The 16,767-nt window shown below is 36.6% G+C and overlaps 1 protein-coding gene across 2 annotated transcripts in view; it reads right to left on the bottom strand.

The window, feature by feature from the left end:
• The window catches only part of TNPO3 (transportin 3), a 73,486-nt gene that overhangs the window by 20,062 nt on the left and 36,657 nt on the right, over positions 1-16,767 (bottom strand). For both annotated transcript variants that reach the window (XM_019751530.2, XM_019751540.2), the window contains exons 6-15: positions 16,532-16,707; positions 15,867-16,005; positions 14,513-14,659; positions 12,505-12,612; positions 10,693-10,784; positions 8,504-8,643; positions 7,091-7,282; positions 4,277-4,368; positions 3,391-3,467; positions 1,849-1,909 (exon numbers count right to left, since the gene is read on the bottom strand). In XM_019751530.2, the coding sequence (XP_019607089.1) occupies positions 1,849-1,909; positions 3,391-3,467; positions 4,277-4,368; positions 7,091-7,282; positions 8,504-8,643; positions 10,693-10,784; positions 12,505-12,612; positions 14,513-14,659; positions 15,867-16,005; positions 16,532-16,707 (1,224 nt within the window). The remainder of the gene's footprint in view (positions 1-1,848; positions 1,910-3,390; positions 3,468-4,276; positions 4,369-7,090; positions 7,283-8,503; positions 8,644-10,692; positions 10,785-12,504; positions 12,613-14,512; positions 14,660-15,866; positions 16,006-16,531; positions 16,708-16,767) is intronic.

Here is a 16,767-nt window from a genome sequence, read left to right as displayed (position 1 = left end):
GTTCCAAGAAGTTGGAAGACCTTGAACAAAAGGACCAGAGTTAAGGAAATGGTATTATTTTGTATCGTTGAACACTTAAGGATATTTGTTGTTTCTTCCCCAAATCTGAAAAGCACTTCTCAAAACATGCCCTTTAATCCTCACCTTACCCTAAGTGAAAAAGCATAAGGGAAGTATGTTATCAACGGGGAAACTAAAGCCATGAAGGTTAACTGGCTTTGTCAAAAATTTTTTGCTAGTATTGATCGGACCTCCTAGCTACTCTAGGATTTACACAGTTAATCTCTATTTCTTTGGCTTTTTAATGCATTTGCCCACAGCCTGTTTTCTTATAAAATCTAAAATTATTTTTATGAATTATAACCTCAAAGGCAAGGGAAGTAAAAGCAAAAATAAATGAATGGGACTATATCAAATGAAAAAGCTACACAGCAAAAGAAACCATCAACAAACAGGCACCCAACTGAATGGGAGAAGATATTTGCAAACAACGCCTCCGATCAGGGGCTAAAAGTGCAAAATATATAAAGAACTCATACAACTCAACAATAAGAAAACAAACAATCCAATTAAAAAATGGGCAAAGGACTTGAACAGATGCTTTTCTCAAGAAGACAAACGAATAGCCAACAGATATATGAAAAAAATGCTCAACTTCACTAGCTATTAGGGAAATGCAAAGCAAAACCACAGCGAGATATCACCTCACACCTTTTAGAATGGCTATTATCAAGAAGAAAACCAATAACAAGTGTTGGAGAGGTTGTGAAGAAATAGGAACCCTCTTACACTGCTGGTAGGAATATAAATTCGTACAGCCATTATGGAAAACAGTATGGCGGTTCCTCAAAAAATTAAGAATTAGGTTGGTGCAAAAGTAATTGCGGTTTAAAAGTTTAAAAACGGGTGGCCGGTTAGCTCAGTTGGTTAGAACGTGATGCTAATAATAATAACACCAAGGTTGCTGGTTCGATCCCTGCATGGGCCACTGAGCTGCGCGCTCCTTAAAAAAAAATAATAATAATAATTAAAATTAAAATTATAAAGTTTAAAAACAATTGCAAAAACTGCAGTTTTGCACCAACCTAACACCATATGATCCAGCAATCCCTCTTCTGGTTATCTACCCTAAAAATATGAAAACATTTGTCAATAAAGATATACGTACCCACCCCCCATATTCACTGCAGCATTATTCACAGTGGCCAAGAACTGCAAACAACCAAAGTACCGTTCAACAGATGATTGGATAAAGATGTGGTATATATACAGAATGGAATATGACTCAGCCAAAAGAAAAGATGAAACACTGCCATTTGCGACAACATGAATGGATCTTCAGATTGTCACGCTAAGCAAAACAAGTCAGAGAAAAAGTCGAGAACCATATGACTTCACTCATATGTGGGATATAAAACTGAAAGCAACAAACGAACAAGACAAACAAAAACTCATAGAGACAGACAACAGTTTAGTGCTTACCAGAGGGTAAGGGGGGGAGGCGTGTAGAAGAGGGTAAAGGGGATCAAATATATGGTGATGGAAGGAGAACTGACTTTGGGTGGTGAACACACAATGCAATATATAGATGATGTATTATAGAACTGTACTCTTGAAACCTAAATAATTTTACTAACCAATGCCACAATAAATTTAATAAAAATTTAAAAAATCTGAAATCTAAAATATGTGGATGGTTCGATTCCTCCTTTCATTACTATACAAACCATATCAACAAACTGAATCTTCCTCTGCACACAGAAGCAAGTACCTCTCACTTCAGTTACCCACAGCATTGTAAGGAAAAAGGAAGAGAGCCTTGTTCCATCAGCATCTGTTAGTACTTACTTCCTGTATGACTTTTTGGCACGGATGCGTCTGTCCATTTTCCACAATGGGATTGGTATGTCTGGGGAGACAACAGCCCAAATTAGTGAAAGAAGAGCAATTTTATCTAGGATCCAGAGCCCTGTCCCTGTTAGTTTACTTAGTATCATTTTCACCAAATAAAAAAAAAAAAAGACAGTAAATTTTTTTTTTGACTCAACACCTTTTCCTCCTATTCCATTCAAACAAACACACGCATATAGTTTAAGTCATCCTGTCAGTTTTCTTGCCACCTGTAAGCCACTCCCACTAGAACGTGTACACTCAATCTAACTCTGGGTACACGGGCTGTGGGTGTGGGGCACTTACAATTATCTTTTTCATTTTTTTCCCTTTATAAACCTGAATATGTAGCCTCTTCCAAATTAATAAAAAATATATACAGGTTGTCTGAATCCACTATGAGAACCGAAATACTGCTCCATTCCCAGCATGAAGTCAAAAGCTTTAGGAACTCTATAGTCTGCCCAAGATGGTTCTCATGATTTTAATCTGAACCCAACGATACACACATGGGCCCATACACATTATGTCAAATCCTACTATTCTGTCTAGTTCTGGTATCCACTAATTTGAAGGAAAGCAGAAAAAAAAACAAAAAAAAAACTGTATGATTACCAGTCTCTTTAAAGAAATTCTTTAATTTTAAAAAGTGCAACAGCAATTTAATAAAAATCTGATTTTCTTTAAATCACAGCATTTCCATTTATTGCGGATTTTCTTTCATTTATTGTGAAATAAGTGCTACTGTTAATAGGCTCTCAGAGTGGCATGTAACAGGACTTTCCTTATTATACAAAGAAAGCATTGCACCAACTCAGAAAAAGACAACTGTTCACAAGAATAAGCTAAAACAATGCCTATTTTAACGCATTCACAAAGGCTTTTATACAACTATTACTCTGATATTTTAGTTATGCCTGTGAGTCTCACAAATGATCAATTACGTAACTCAGGATCACTCTTTGAACACTGTCAATCATTAGGCTCCTCTTGACTTCAAAAAAGGATTAATTTCACCTGGTCACTGAAAAGGCTTCATTATTTTTTGTACCCGCATGCTACACAGTGTGCTTGAAAGTGTGGTCCTTGGAAAAGCAAGCAGCAGCAGGAGCATCACCTGGGAACTTACTAGAAATGTGAATTCTTGGGTCCTATCCAAGATCTAATCAATCCGACAGTCTGGGGACGGGACCCAGCAATCTGTGTTTTGATAAGACCTACAGGGGACTCGGGTGCAGGTGAAAGTTTGAGAAACACTGATCTAGAGACCAAGAATTACATTTTAAAGGCTCTTTTGACAAAAGTCTACCAAGAACAACTTCTTAGAATTTGCCTTTGCCCCAGGACTTCAGGTAATGGCCTTAATTAGTCTCCTGACAGAGGAGATTATAGGAGGTAGTTGGAAATTTGAGAAACAAAACAAAACTTGCTTACTTTAATACATAATGGTCTCATCTGCACTTTTAACCCAAGGCAGGCCTCTGGAGTCTCCTTTCTTACCTAAATATTACTGCGAGACGGTCTAAGAACACAGTGGGGTCTGAGGATATGCCATTGTTGGGCTCCTGAGACAACAGCTGAAGAGACAGAGACATTAACACCCAGTCGTTACACATGTAAACACTGAAACATATACCCTTACACACCAACCTCTGCCTCAATCTCTATTTCTTGAAAGTTACTCAAATGGTGCAAATGTTTAATTGATATTGTCAAATTACTTTCCTCCATCTTACGACATCTGGCCAAGACTATCTATTCCTAATATTGTACTATATGATTATTGTAGAGTGGAAAACATTTAATTTTTTTCCATTTACTTTTATTATAATTAAGATATTATTTACATTACGTATTGAAATATAAATTATATATAACATTATATATTCTATAATCTATATTATATTCACATTTCATTTTAGATTATAAAGCTTTAGAATTATTAGAGCTTCGTAATACATTTTAAGAGATAGGCAAGTTACCCCTTTTTCCTTTCCTAAAATTTCTTAGACACTTCTACTAGCATATTATTAGATGAACTTTAGAATAATTTTGTCATATTCTAAAAATCACATTGGTATGTTCATTGTTATTGCTCTAATAATGTAATTTCAGAAGAACTGACATCTTTATAATATTTTTCAAGGAAACTTGGCAGGTTGTGGTTTTGGTTGCTAAATGGTATTTTTTCCATTATATCTTCTAAACGTATTACTGATATAGTGAAAATCTATTGATTATATAGGTATTTATTCCATGTATACTGCTACTTCGGTAGACTTTTTACTTTTAATAACTTTTCAGGTAGATTAAAAATTACCTGTAAATAAATGTCTTTCCCTAGCATGTAAACATTTGTTCCACTCCCTTACTTAGTTGGACTCACCTTTTTCAATGCCATGACCTGAACAGAACATAGTTCACTAAGACATTCAGTAATCTTATCCAAAGGTAATCTGGCTAGGACGAGTGCTGTCCCTAAAAGACAAAGGAAGATACAAATGAAGAAAATAAAAGCTGAATTGAGGCAGTTCATTGGCATATAATTAACAGAAAAGGCTGACCAGTCCCATTCTTTTAGAAAAAATCAGCACTGTTTTTTTTAAAATTACAATATTTTGTTACTGATGGTTGGTTTTTTCTTCATTTGGCTAAGACCACTATACTGATTTTCACAGTGAACTTTACAATTGAAGTTAGTATTAAATTCTTTCTCCTCAGTAGCCTATTGGATTAAAGATGCTTAAACAACCTCCCCTTCCACTTCTTCAAAGCCTTAAAATCTCCTTCACAAAGCCAATGCCAAAACTATTTTTACATAGCATAGCCAATGGTTCCCAAACTTCCCAGATATTCTGATTTAGAGGGTCAGGGAAAGTCTTCATTTTTGGTGAGTACCATAGGCAATTCTTATCATTAGAGAAGTTGGAGAAATATGAACATAATTTTTTTTGGAAGAATGGGCTTAAATTAGAGATTTAATATTAGTTCTACCGTAATACAACCCATGAGCTGGGTAAGGCATTCTCTCTGGGCATCAGTTTCTTTATCTGTAAAATGAGTGCTTTAAATAGAGAGTAATAGTTAAGTTTGCCTTTTTTGTTCATTTTAAGGTAATTGCAAAAGGCCCCTCTCTCTCAGTTTCCCCCAAATAAAATCTTAACTTGGAACTCCAATAACATAGGTAAAAAAAAAAAAAAAAAGAGGTAGTTAGGTCAAAGTGGGGTTAGAAGGCCCCAGACACTTACTACTCAGCCTCCCTCATTCCAATCCCCAACATCTCCTGAAGCACCTCCCCCCAAACCAAAGGATGACTAAGGATGACTATAAGACTAGGTCCCTTCTAGGTAAAACATTCCTTGACTATGATTTTTCTCATCTCCTGAAATTTCATTCAACAGAACAGCAATCAATCCACAAATCTTCAAATGTGAATGAAAAACCTGAACTGATTCTTCTTGACAGTCTATTAGCCATGGATGTGTAGACTTTTATTTAAAATTTGGGGGGCAGGGGGAATCTAACTTAAATATGATTTTTCCTTTTAATTCTTTTCTACAGAAAAGAACGTAACTAAAAAGAATTTTGCATATCTAGAAAATACCACTGAAAACTAGGATGCCACATTCCATTACAAGTTAGACGTCACTTCAGCATCAAGGTTAAATTTCACTAGAAAATATTACAGGTTAGATGTCACTTCAGCATGAAGGTTTAATTTCACTAGAAAATGATAAGATGGCAACAATAACCACAGTAGTAGTTGCAAAGAATATGTGACTCTGATTTAATACCTTATTATTTATGCCTATGAAGGTCAACAACAAAAACCTATGCTACAAAAAGAAAAACTGTCTTGGAAAAATGTAGTTACACTGGCTGATAAGGATCCTGGTCACAGAAGCGGAAAGAACAGAACTGGTTCAGACATAAGGTCATCCAGTCTTGCCAAGGCTGTCTGTCACTCACAGAGGCTTAAAATATGCTGCACAGGTCATATTACCCAATCTTTTATTTGATATATCCCAATCCCTTCTCAACTACCAGCTGCAAGGATTTTACTACCTCTTGAGACACCCCAATCTGTTTTCAGAAAGACAAGTTAGAAAGCATTTTCTCTCTAGGAGTAGTAAATTGTCAACAATTGATCATTCACAGAATAAATCTATTCTCCCTTTTATAATGTAATATTTCAAATATATAAAGATAGATATGTTTAAAGTCTCTCCTAAGTCTTTTTTCTTGGCCTTATAAATCTATTCTCCCTTTTACAACGTAATATTTCAAATATATAAAAATAGATATCATGTTTAAAGTCTCTCCTAAGTCTTTTTTCCTGGCCTTAATAGCTCTAGTTCTTCTATTACTCTGAGCTTCATCACCACCCTGGCTGTTTGCCTCTAGACAGGCAATCACTCAATGTAAGCTGATCAGTAATGGTTGAAGTCCACTAAGAGACCAGGACGCTTGGCTTCTACTTACAGGACTGCTCCAGGCACACTACCTTTAAACTTCCACTTACCTCTTTGGTACGGCAATGCTTATTTGAGCTCCCTTCTGATTCTTCCTCTAACTCAAAAAGGAACTATGTTTAGTTCAAACCTGTTGTATCTACTCCAAATCTAGGTCTGTGCTATACATAGTGTAAGCAGTTTGAATGAGTTATATAGCTTTAAAATAGTTTAAAAATGCATGTACAGAGGCTGGTCCGGTGGCTCAGGCGGTTGGAGCTCCGTGCTCCTAATGCCCAGAGCTGTCGGTTCGATTCCCACATGGGCCAGTGCCAGATGGCTCAGTTGGTTGGAATGGGGGCTCTCAACCACAAGGTTGCCGGTTGGACTCCCGCAAGGGATGGTGGTGGGCTGCGCCCCCTGCAACTAACAACGGCAACTAGTAACGGCAACTGGACCTGGAGCTGAACTGCACCCTCCACAACTATGATTGAAAGGACAATAACTTGACTTGGAAAAGTCCCAGAAGTACACACTGTTCCCCAATACAGTCCTGTTCCCCTTCCCCAATAAAATCTTACCAAAAAAAACTCATGTACACATAATCAACACCCTCTACTCTGAATGAAAAGCCACCTTCCCCACCACGAAGTAAACTGCAACTGAAAAACTGGGATGTAATTGATGTAAGACAACCCCCAGAAGTGGTTTAGAGGAGACTGTTCCTGGTTACTAGCATAAGTAAATACCTTTTAGCAAGCCCACAGCAGCTTCTGGAGACAACATGAAGGAATCAAGGGAACGGGCAATCTCCAGGAGTCCGTTAAAGTGCTGAGCCATGTGATCTCGGCAGACAGAGCAAATGTTATGAATGGCTTTGGCTGCAGCAGAAGCCAGAGGCTTTTCACAAAGGCCTTTCATCAAATAGCCCAACACAGGGTCTAAGGAGAAAACCATACAGTAGAAATCATATACTTGAAAGTCAAGGAAAACTTCCAATTTGTTAGAACAGAGGTTTACATTCCCCTTCTTTTTAAAGCAAAAGAACCATTTTAAAGAATGAAATGTTTTCCCAATAAACTTTAATTAAAAAAAAAAAAGAAATGTTATCAAACCCTAATATATAAAACAAATAAAAATGGAGCTGATCTCAGGGACACAGTATCAGGAAGCCCCACCCGAGTCCTATCTACACATGTATCTTCCATTTCTTTCCTCATGGCAGTCAACTGATGGTTGTTGCTAAGGATTTTACAGAGCACTTTGAAAACCACCGACTCAGTTTGAAAATCACTAGTGGATATGACCATCCAAGTATTAAAAATAGGATAATGTGAGAAAGAATGTAAAAGCTCAGAGAGCTACCATTATACTCAACGATGAATCACTTTGTAAAAATAGCCTACGTTAATCAGAACAATGATAGTTACCTAAAGGTGACTCTTTAATACTTACTTCTTTAGTTACAAAAGGTCTTAAAAACATGCAGACAGATCTTCAGCACTACTAGAAGAATTCATTTATTTTGCTTTACTTTACCAAATGCAAGTTAAGTGTTCCAAGAAAGTTGATTATAAAGATGAATTACTATAAAGCAAATCCTACTTTTACCTTGCTTTATAAAAATAATATTTTTATAAGGAAAACCCCTAAGAAAAATCATGTACAGAAACAAACAAAAAAGGAACACACATTACTTTTTAAACGAGAGCTTCAGTTAATAAAAAAAAATCTTGTGTAATATAAAATCAAGTTGAAACAGGTAATTAATTAAGGTAAGTACAGGAAACACATTAAATGGCGTATGTAACACTGAAAAACCCTCCTTAGCTTTAGCTTTTAAGTTAGAGCCTTAGGAGTCTGATTGATTAGCTCAAGCACATGCCAAAGACTAACAAAGACAGAAATGTTCATTCTGAAGCAGAGTGCTGGCAGCAAAGTTGGCCCTATCTAAAGATCTAATCTTTCATAGGTCCTTTCTCCAAAGTCTGATCAGGTTACAGATGTTGTATCAACTAAGTAATAACTCATAACATTTACTCTTGGTGCCTAGGAACATTCTACCTATCAATAAGAGAAATAGAGAAAACAAGAGCAAAAGAGGAAGAAGACAATCAGAAAAATCAGAAGCAGCAGCAGCTGAGGGGTGAGTTCACACATACCAAGGAACTGAGGATTTCGATCAACCACTTCACTCATCTCTCCGACCAATTCAATGCTGGTGTATCGCACAGCCGTGTGTACAGTCTCTGGGAGACGGACAACTCCTTCCAGGACCTCCACCAGTGTGGGATTGTTCTCCCTGAGTACAGAAGGCAAGCACTCAGTTACTGATTTCAGAGGTTAGGTTCTGGCCCAGTAACAGGCTGCAATGACACAAATCATTGCTAAAGGGCTTCTTTCTAAATAAATAACCATTTGGATAAAAGTGCTCAGCACTTGGCACGGAAGTTTTTTAAATCCTCAAAAAAGGGGAAAAGAAAGAAATGGAAGATAACACTGTTTCAGAATCATACTGCTCTTTAATCTTCTGAATGCCAGTGAAGTGTCTCTAACACACATCCTGCTATCAAATAAGGCTCTTCAAATTGGAGAGGCAGGCATTTGTTGTGAATGAATGTCTTCTTTTAAAGAATGTTTTATTTATTTCTGTATCTGCAGCACTTAGAACAGTGCCTGGCACATAGTGGGCACTCCATAAACATTGCTGAATGGCTACATGAATGAATGAATAGTTCTCATAGACCACTTTCTATTAGCTGTTATTCTCCAAAAGATTTCTTATAGCTGGATACTGGAAACTCTAAGAACAGGTAAGCACGAGTGGGCCAGCTCACTAACTAAAGGGACAAGAATGCAAGCTGCAGGAATGGGTAAAGGTACCCTGATGTGGAACATGAGGGAAAATCAAAGTAAACCAAATACTTTCCATAGTGCCATGAATTTATTTTTTCCTTTACCTTCTCTTTATTCACTCCCCAAGAATACTGGCTGAACTTCTTACTTATTTATTTATTTTTACTGGGGAATATTGGGGAACAGTGTGTTTTTCCAGGACCCATCAGCTCCATGTCAAGTCGTTGTTTTCAATCTAGCTGTGGAAGGCGCAGCTGACTGGCCCATGTGGGAATCGAACCGGCGACTTTGATGTTATGAGCACTGTACTCTAACCACTGAGCCAACCGACCGCCCCTGGCTGAAGTTCTTTTAAGTAGAGTGGAGGATACCCCCAAAAGTGGTAGAACATAATCCAGAAATAAAAGATGTTTAAAATACATGTAATACCCTGGATCACAGCAAGAGCACTCCCTGATAAACTAAGTCTATTAATTCCTTTATATGTACTAAAAATTTACAATCATGTAGTTGGCTTGAAATGTAAATAAGGAAAAAAAAAAAAAATCTTGTCTCATTTATGTTTCCCAGGGACACTAAGCTAATTATCGATACTCTCTACCCATCCTTTGTCACATCAACACATATCAGTTAGAATATTAGTGATTTTAATAATCTTCAGGCTGTCAATGAAGGTTCCAGACGACACCAAAATGGGTTTAAGAGCAAACAGTATAGGATGTAATTCAGGACCAGAAGTTTTTAATTGAGAAAAATGAATCTACTCGTGTCCTTGAATGTTTACTGGATTAGAAACGGTATCACATTTCACTGACTAGGCCCTGTAAGGCAGCTAAGAAAGGAGCACTGTACTTTTTACAAATACATGCCTTATCCATCTCTCCAATCAAAGCCTTGGATAGAGAGCTCAACTGCAGGTATCTGATCATAACACAAGAAAACTTAACAGATACTACTAGCATCAATTTATAAACTCATGGCACAAAGTAAACTCTGTTTTTAGGGATTCATGTTAAAATCATAAATAGAATTTCCATGCTAAGCAATTAGAAATCAATTTCTAATAATTTAAACATTTCCAATGGCAATAACAAAAATAACTGCCCTTTAGATTCTGCTATTCTTTTAGGTAAAACAGTGCCTATGCCTTGCCTCTCTGAAACTCATGAATGAAATCTCTAAGACAGAAAAAAAGGAGAACAATATTTTTGATTATACCAACTTTCATAAAGGATCCTTAGATGGAAAAATAAATCAGCATTCTTTTCCTAGCATCAAGAACAAAATAATTTTAACTCTAGCAAATGTGGTTTAAACATGGACATCAGCAACGCATGCTACTTTGGGCTAGACTCTACAAGTCATCAGACTAGGTAGCAATTATAGAAGTAAGAAGTTCTAAGAGTTTCCAAATATATACCACATGAGAAAAATGGTATAATTTTCCTTCCTTTGATATTTAGAGTTCCCAGCAAAAGACTTATTAGACACTCACGGATCAACACTCTTTGCTATAGCAGCCATGATAAAGAGAACCGCTTCTGTCACCTCCCAGGGTGGGTTGCCTTCTTTCAGAGTAGAATACAACTAGAGAAGAAGAGGTGGATTACGGATCCATTAAAAGGAAAACAGAATATAATTCCAAAACAAACAAAACAAAAAAATCCTGTTAGTTAAAATAAATCTAGCCCCTTGTTTCTAAATCTAATTAATTGTCTCTCAGAGCCAGGGGAGAATATTATTTTTCTCAGCCTCACTAATCATTATTCTGTAAGTAACTACTAATTTAATATTTGAAATAAGCCCATTTACATTCCCAAGAGTATACCAACATTACTGTCTGCCCCCACAAAATGAATATTATGGAAAAAACAAAACATATTACATGAGTGTCTTTTCCTGGTCCGGATAATAACTGATAAATACATAAACACACTTAACATTGAGATACAACATAAATCTTCCATATATGCATTGGCTTCACATTTCTATTGTTTTAACTACTTCTCTACATCAACACTGGTAGTATAGCTATACTTCCTAAAAAGTAGCTGCCTAAAAGGACCTATTTACAATACCATGTCGAAGCAAGAGGGGGAAAAAGGAAATCAAGCAGAATATTCAGGGATGTCCAGAAATTTCCCAGGGTCTATCCATCTGTGGAATCTGACTGGGTGTTAGTCTAAATAAGATTTCTGTAGTAAAATAACAGAGACAGCTGGGTAAGACAAAATTAAATAATCCTGTTGTTATGGAACTTCACAGAGCCTTTAATATACTATTTAAGTCATTTCCCAATTTTAATTGATAATAGAACCTTTTTTGCCAAAGAATATCTCATAGGACTGGTGTTCCACAGAAAACATCTTGGACAACACTCATGACTTACGTAAACTATAAACTGAGGTCTGGAGAAGAACAAATAATTTGCTCAAAGCCACAGAGCCAGTGAGAGAAGAAATGAAATCTGAGCACAGTTCATCTGCCTGTGACCTGGGGATCTCACTGAATCTGTTTTCTAAGAATCCCCAACCCTTTGTAGTTTGGTCAATAAACACACTTTGATTAATATAAAGAAAAATAGCTATAATTTTATTAATACTTTCTAGATCATATTATGTCCCAAAATACACAAAATGGCTGGGTTACAAAAAATTAGATTAGTTCAGGATTGTTGAAAAAGCATCAAAACTCGTATTTCAGAGCTCAGAGCACGATTAAGCAATATGAAAACCACCTGAAATTATGCTAATGTTAAGTGATGTGGAATGGTGATGATTGCAACCTTACATGAGGTAAAGTGTTACTCACTGTCAGGAAAACCACAGGACTATGAATCTTCTACTCTAGTATAGTCACCTCTGGGATGAAACTGCACGGGAATCTAACCGTAAGTGTGGACAAAGGAAATGCCAAATAACTATAAGAGTTGCCAGGAGTTGGCACATAATTATTAAAGCAGAAAAACTTGCTATTTTTTCCTGTCTGGGTCCAAATTCCCTAACAGTATCTTGGGGACTTTCAGGCTTATCTAGGATGTTCCACTCCAACTAGACAAGTGGAACCGCCCTCATTACCAAGAGTCATAGAGCAAACCGTAACTGAACCATCCATAGACTGCAATGGCTTGTAAAACAGTAAATAAACATAGCTACTATATGCCAGGCAGTGTGCTAGGCACCCGCATATCTATTGCCCTATTTAGCCACTGAGATTGAAGAAAAAGATGGAACATTTATAGAAGACACAGAAGTGAACACAATTAAAGTGAGCATTAAAACTGGGAAGAATCTCCAAACAGGCTTACCTGAGCAAAGCACTCCATAGACCCAATCAGGAAAATCAAGTCTTTCACCAGGTCTGACACCCTCATCCGAAACTCCCCAAAATCATCAGTCTCCTCAGGAACCCCCTCCTGAAATTTCAAATTGAATAACATTTGTTTTAAACTCACTAAGGTTTTCACCAACCTCTAGAAAATCAAGAAGAAGAAAAAACCATTAAGTAGTCTAGTCCCAATGAACAAAAGACCAATCACCTAAATCACAGGATATTTTACTGTAGAGCATCTCCTAAATTTCTAGGTAGGTAAAGTCAATGCAACCTATACTCTACCACCTTTACTATGAGAAGCGCTTTTCTACTTTTTTTTTTTTTTTTCATTTCCAAGCTACACCTTGTTCTGTTGTTAGAAAAACTTGGAGTGGTGAGGGTGGTAATTTAAGACTTTATAAGCTTATCTAGATAAGGTCTAGCTTTTTAGTACTAAATAAGCCTGTGAAGCTTTATGGTTCAAGACCTACTAAAACTGACCATTATCACAGTAACTTACTACCACAGAATAGAATTTTGGACTTTAAATAGAATTTTATATAGGTGGATAGATACATAATAAAACAAATATAGTAAAATATTAATGGTAAAATTTAGGTAGTAGGTGTACAGATATTCACTATAAAATAACTTCACTTTTGCTGTATATTTGAAATTTTTCATTAAAAAAATAGAGATCATTTACATTTCGTGCATCTTAAATATTTCTTATCCCAATACACTCCTATGAGTAAACACAGGTTTACCAATTGTGAGATGGTTAAGGGCATGGACCATGAAATCTGGAAAAAGCCCTTAGTACTACCGGGAATTGTTGGTCTAGTGCAACCTCCTTGCTTTAAGAAGAAGAAATTAAAGTGAAGGAGTGAGGAGGAAATGATGGCTATCTCAGACGAGGTAATGAATTATAAAGTACTATACACCTATAAGTGCAGGGAATTGACCTGCAAGGGAAATGGTGCGACGGAACTAGCAAAGGCAAGAAGGGGATCGAGCAAGCAGAGCCATTTAAACTAGAGCAGGCCTGCTTTTATATACATATCAGGCTTCCAAGTAAGATGTAGTTAAAGACAGGATTCCTCAGTTAAAAAAAAGTACTGAAAACCACTAGACTAGATCACTAAGGTGCTGTGGAGACACAAAATACCATGACTGAAACAATGCTAACACTAAAATGAAGAGAATAGAGTTTTCATGTCAGAGATACTTGTAAGCAATGGAAGAAAACTCTCTCCAGGTCCTAAGTTAAAGGACAGCGATTAAACCAACCAACCAAACGACAAAAAGGATGAAATAAATGCTGTAAAATCTGAAGAGACTAACCAAAGAATGGAGGGTGAAGAGTTACTGAACAGACTATTTTATAATATTTCTAGTATATTTTATTTTAAGCAAATAAATTATTTCTGTATTTTCTTTTAAATTATAACATCAACATAAATAATATTAAGAAAAATGTATGTATGTGGGAGGGAAATCATGTTCTTCTACACATCCTCAAATATTTCACTTCTGTTAGTGAAATCCAATCACATATTTCATACTATTGAGTATAAACGTTTGTATTCTCCTATTCTCCTTTTTTCCATTTAACATGCCAACTGTCACTATTTCAAGGTATTATTTTTAATGGCTGCATAATGGGACACCAAGTTGCTGCAACATCATAATTGAAGTAACTCTTCTTCTACTGTTGTACATCGGTTTACCATTTTTTACTTTTATAGATAATGCTTTGTACATAAAGTAGCTATTTTTTTTCTTCTGTAGAATTAAGGCACATTCCCAGGGGAATTAACTGGCTCAGCAGGATTGATTTCTTTTTAGGTCTAAAACTCTTCATTATACAGGTATTGATTTCTTCAGTGTAAGCGATAGAGTGATAGAAAACCTGCAGATTCCATTAGCTTTTTCTCAAAAGTTCCCTTTCAAATTAGCACTGAAAAGGGAAGTAAACTGAGATAAAGAAGGTGAGATCTTACATGGTCTGGTTCCAGCTGGCAGTGTCGAGCCAAGGCATGAAGCAGCCTCTGAATGTACGCTTTGAAGATGCCATGAATAACTTCATCATTAGTTTTGTACAAATGCTCCCCTAGTCGGTACCAAAAGTTAAAGGAAATTTCTACTACCTGTTAAATTAAAAGAGAGAAAGACAAAAAGAAATGTAGTAAGATGACTTTTATTATTACTAGGGCCATATAGGAAACAAGATATACTTAATATGAGTGGAACCAGTTAAGAAGCCACATTTTCTCTAGCAGATTCATTTTCATCCTCCCAAATTATCTTCCCACGTTAGACCCAAAACTCCATTTAGGATGACAGGCTTTACATTCCCCTGTGTAGCCCTGAAATAACTTCTCCAACAATATAGCATTGGACTCTGAATTTAGAAAGATAGAAAAATGGAAGTCTCTTGTAGTTTTTCCCAAATTCTGAAATCGTTTCATGTTTGAGATTAGAACACCTCTCATCAGATAATCCATCTGCAAATCCCTGAACATACCAACTTTCTGCCACTTTTATTTGCTTGCTCTCTTGAATAGGAGAGAAAAGGGAGAAAAAGTCTGGGACTTTATCCACAGCTTATCTTACTTATGACACTGTTTAAAGGAGTGATGATTATTATGCAGTGCTATACTTCCTCCCCAAAATGTTTTGAGTTTCATTCAAATCCAGCTATCCTCATGAGATTACATTAAACAAATAAACATTAACTACTCCGTTTACGAAGGGCCCTATATCATTCTTTTCCCATCAAGGATCCAAAATAGAGCTATTTAAAACAACACCCAACTTGGGAGTTCTTATACTATTAAGAGGAGGCAAAACTACTTGAATAAATGAAGAGATTTTTTAAAATCTAGAGAATTTAAAAGAGGCGGGGTGTCTTACAGATTTTGGAATAAAGGAGACTTTTTAAGTACTTCTAATCCCTTTCTCATTTGGAGACAAATTTGGGATGTTAAGACTTGTGGAGGTGTAGTTAAGATGTGGTATTTTCTGTTTGTTTGTTTTGAAGCTGTAGAGATCTAAAGTGTAACTGAAGCTAGAGCGGGGGCTCAGTAGAAAGGTAGCAGGCTTTCTTACTAACGGATTCCTTGACATGCATACACCAGTCAGCCCAGCTAACCAGGTAAAAAAATAGAAAAGGATTCAAAGCAGAAGCCCAAACATAATTTTTTAAAAATCCAGTACAGAGGAAACTCCCACACACATTCATTAAGAACAAGACCACAACTTCCCATGAATAAAAAGCTGGGTGAGAGGCAATGGCAGACAGATGACATGCAACACAGAACTTGGATGACGGCTTTAGCACAGTATAAGCACTACCTCATACTGAGGATGTCCTGCACAGATAAGAAGCAGTTCCAGAGTCCGTAGGTCCCCAAGACCTTGGCCGGGAGTACAAACAATTTTTTCAAGAAAAGTTTCACATAGTTCAGTGAAAATACGGCAGTAATTCAGAACTCTGTAGATGAAAGAGGAATGAGAGCACCAAGTTAGAAATCTGGGTGTTGCATTTACATACTCACTGACAGTTAATCAAATGAAGAAAAGGAGCTTCAGTCCAGTGGACACGTAGTGATCATTTTGTTATGCTGTATGTCTCACAATCTCAGTAACAGCCACCTTTCTTTACATCGTATGCTTTTATACATATAAGCAAATCACTCATGAGTCAGTTCAAATTCTCAGTTACTAAACACTCGTATAAAATTCCCATCAAATCACACTCGGTACTTCAAAGTTCATCCCTAATTCTTTGAGCCTTTCCTGTTCTAAGTGCAAAAAATTACTATTTTCCAAGCTTACAAGCTCCCCTTCTGCATCTATTTAGCCACTCTGGGTTCAGATGAGAATAGCAGAGCATCTTTAGGACGCAGTGTGCATATTTACAGAGTCACGAAGAATCACAAAGGATAAATGGATAATAAAAATGACTTAAAAAAACACCAAGCTGTATTTGTGACCCCAGGACCGTCTTAAACACTTACTTGTCTAAATCTTCACGTGCCACGGCCATATGATAGGCGGTCTCCAATGTCAGAACTCCTTGAAACAGTTGCATGGCTAATGGCAGGTTGGTCTCCACATTCTCAATGGCATAGAGAGCTGAGCACACACAGTCTGAAGCAGCTTCATGTAGGTTGGACGAGGTCTTATCTTGTTGCTGAGGAATAGCAGGAATAGGGAAGAAGTATGATCATTAAGCTATAATCCAAGTCATACG

This window comes from Rhinolophus sinicus, linkage group LG11 (genome assembly GCF_036562045.2).
Source record: "Rhinolophus sinicus isolate RSC01 linkage group LG11, ASM3656204v1, whole genome shotgun sequence".
Taxonomy (NCBI): Eukaryota; Metazoa; Chordata; class Mammalia; order Chiroptera; family Rhinolophidae; genus Rhinolophus; species Rhinolophus sinicus.
Note: the sequence above shows the minus strand (reverse complement) of the source record. Positions and strands in the feature narration are given on the sequence as shown.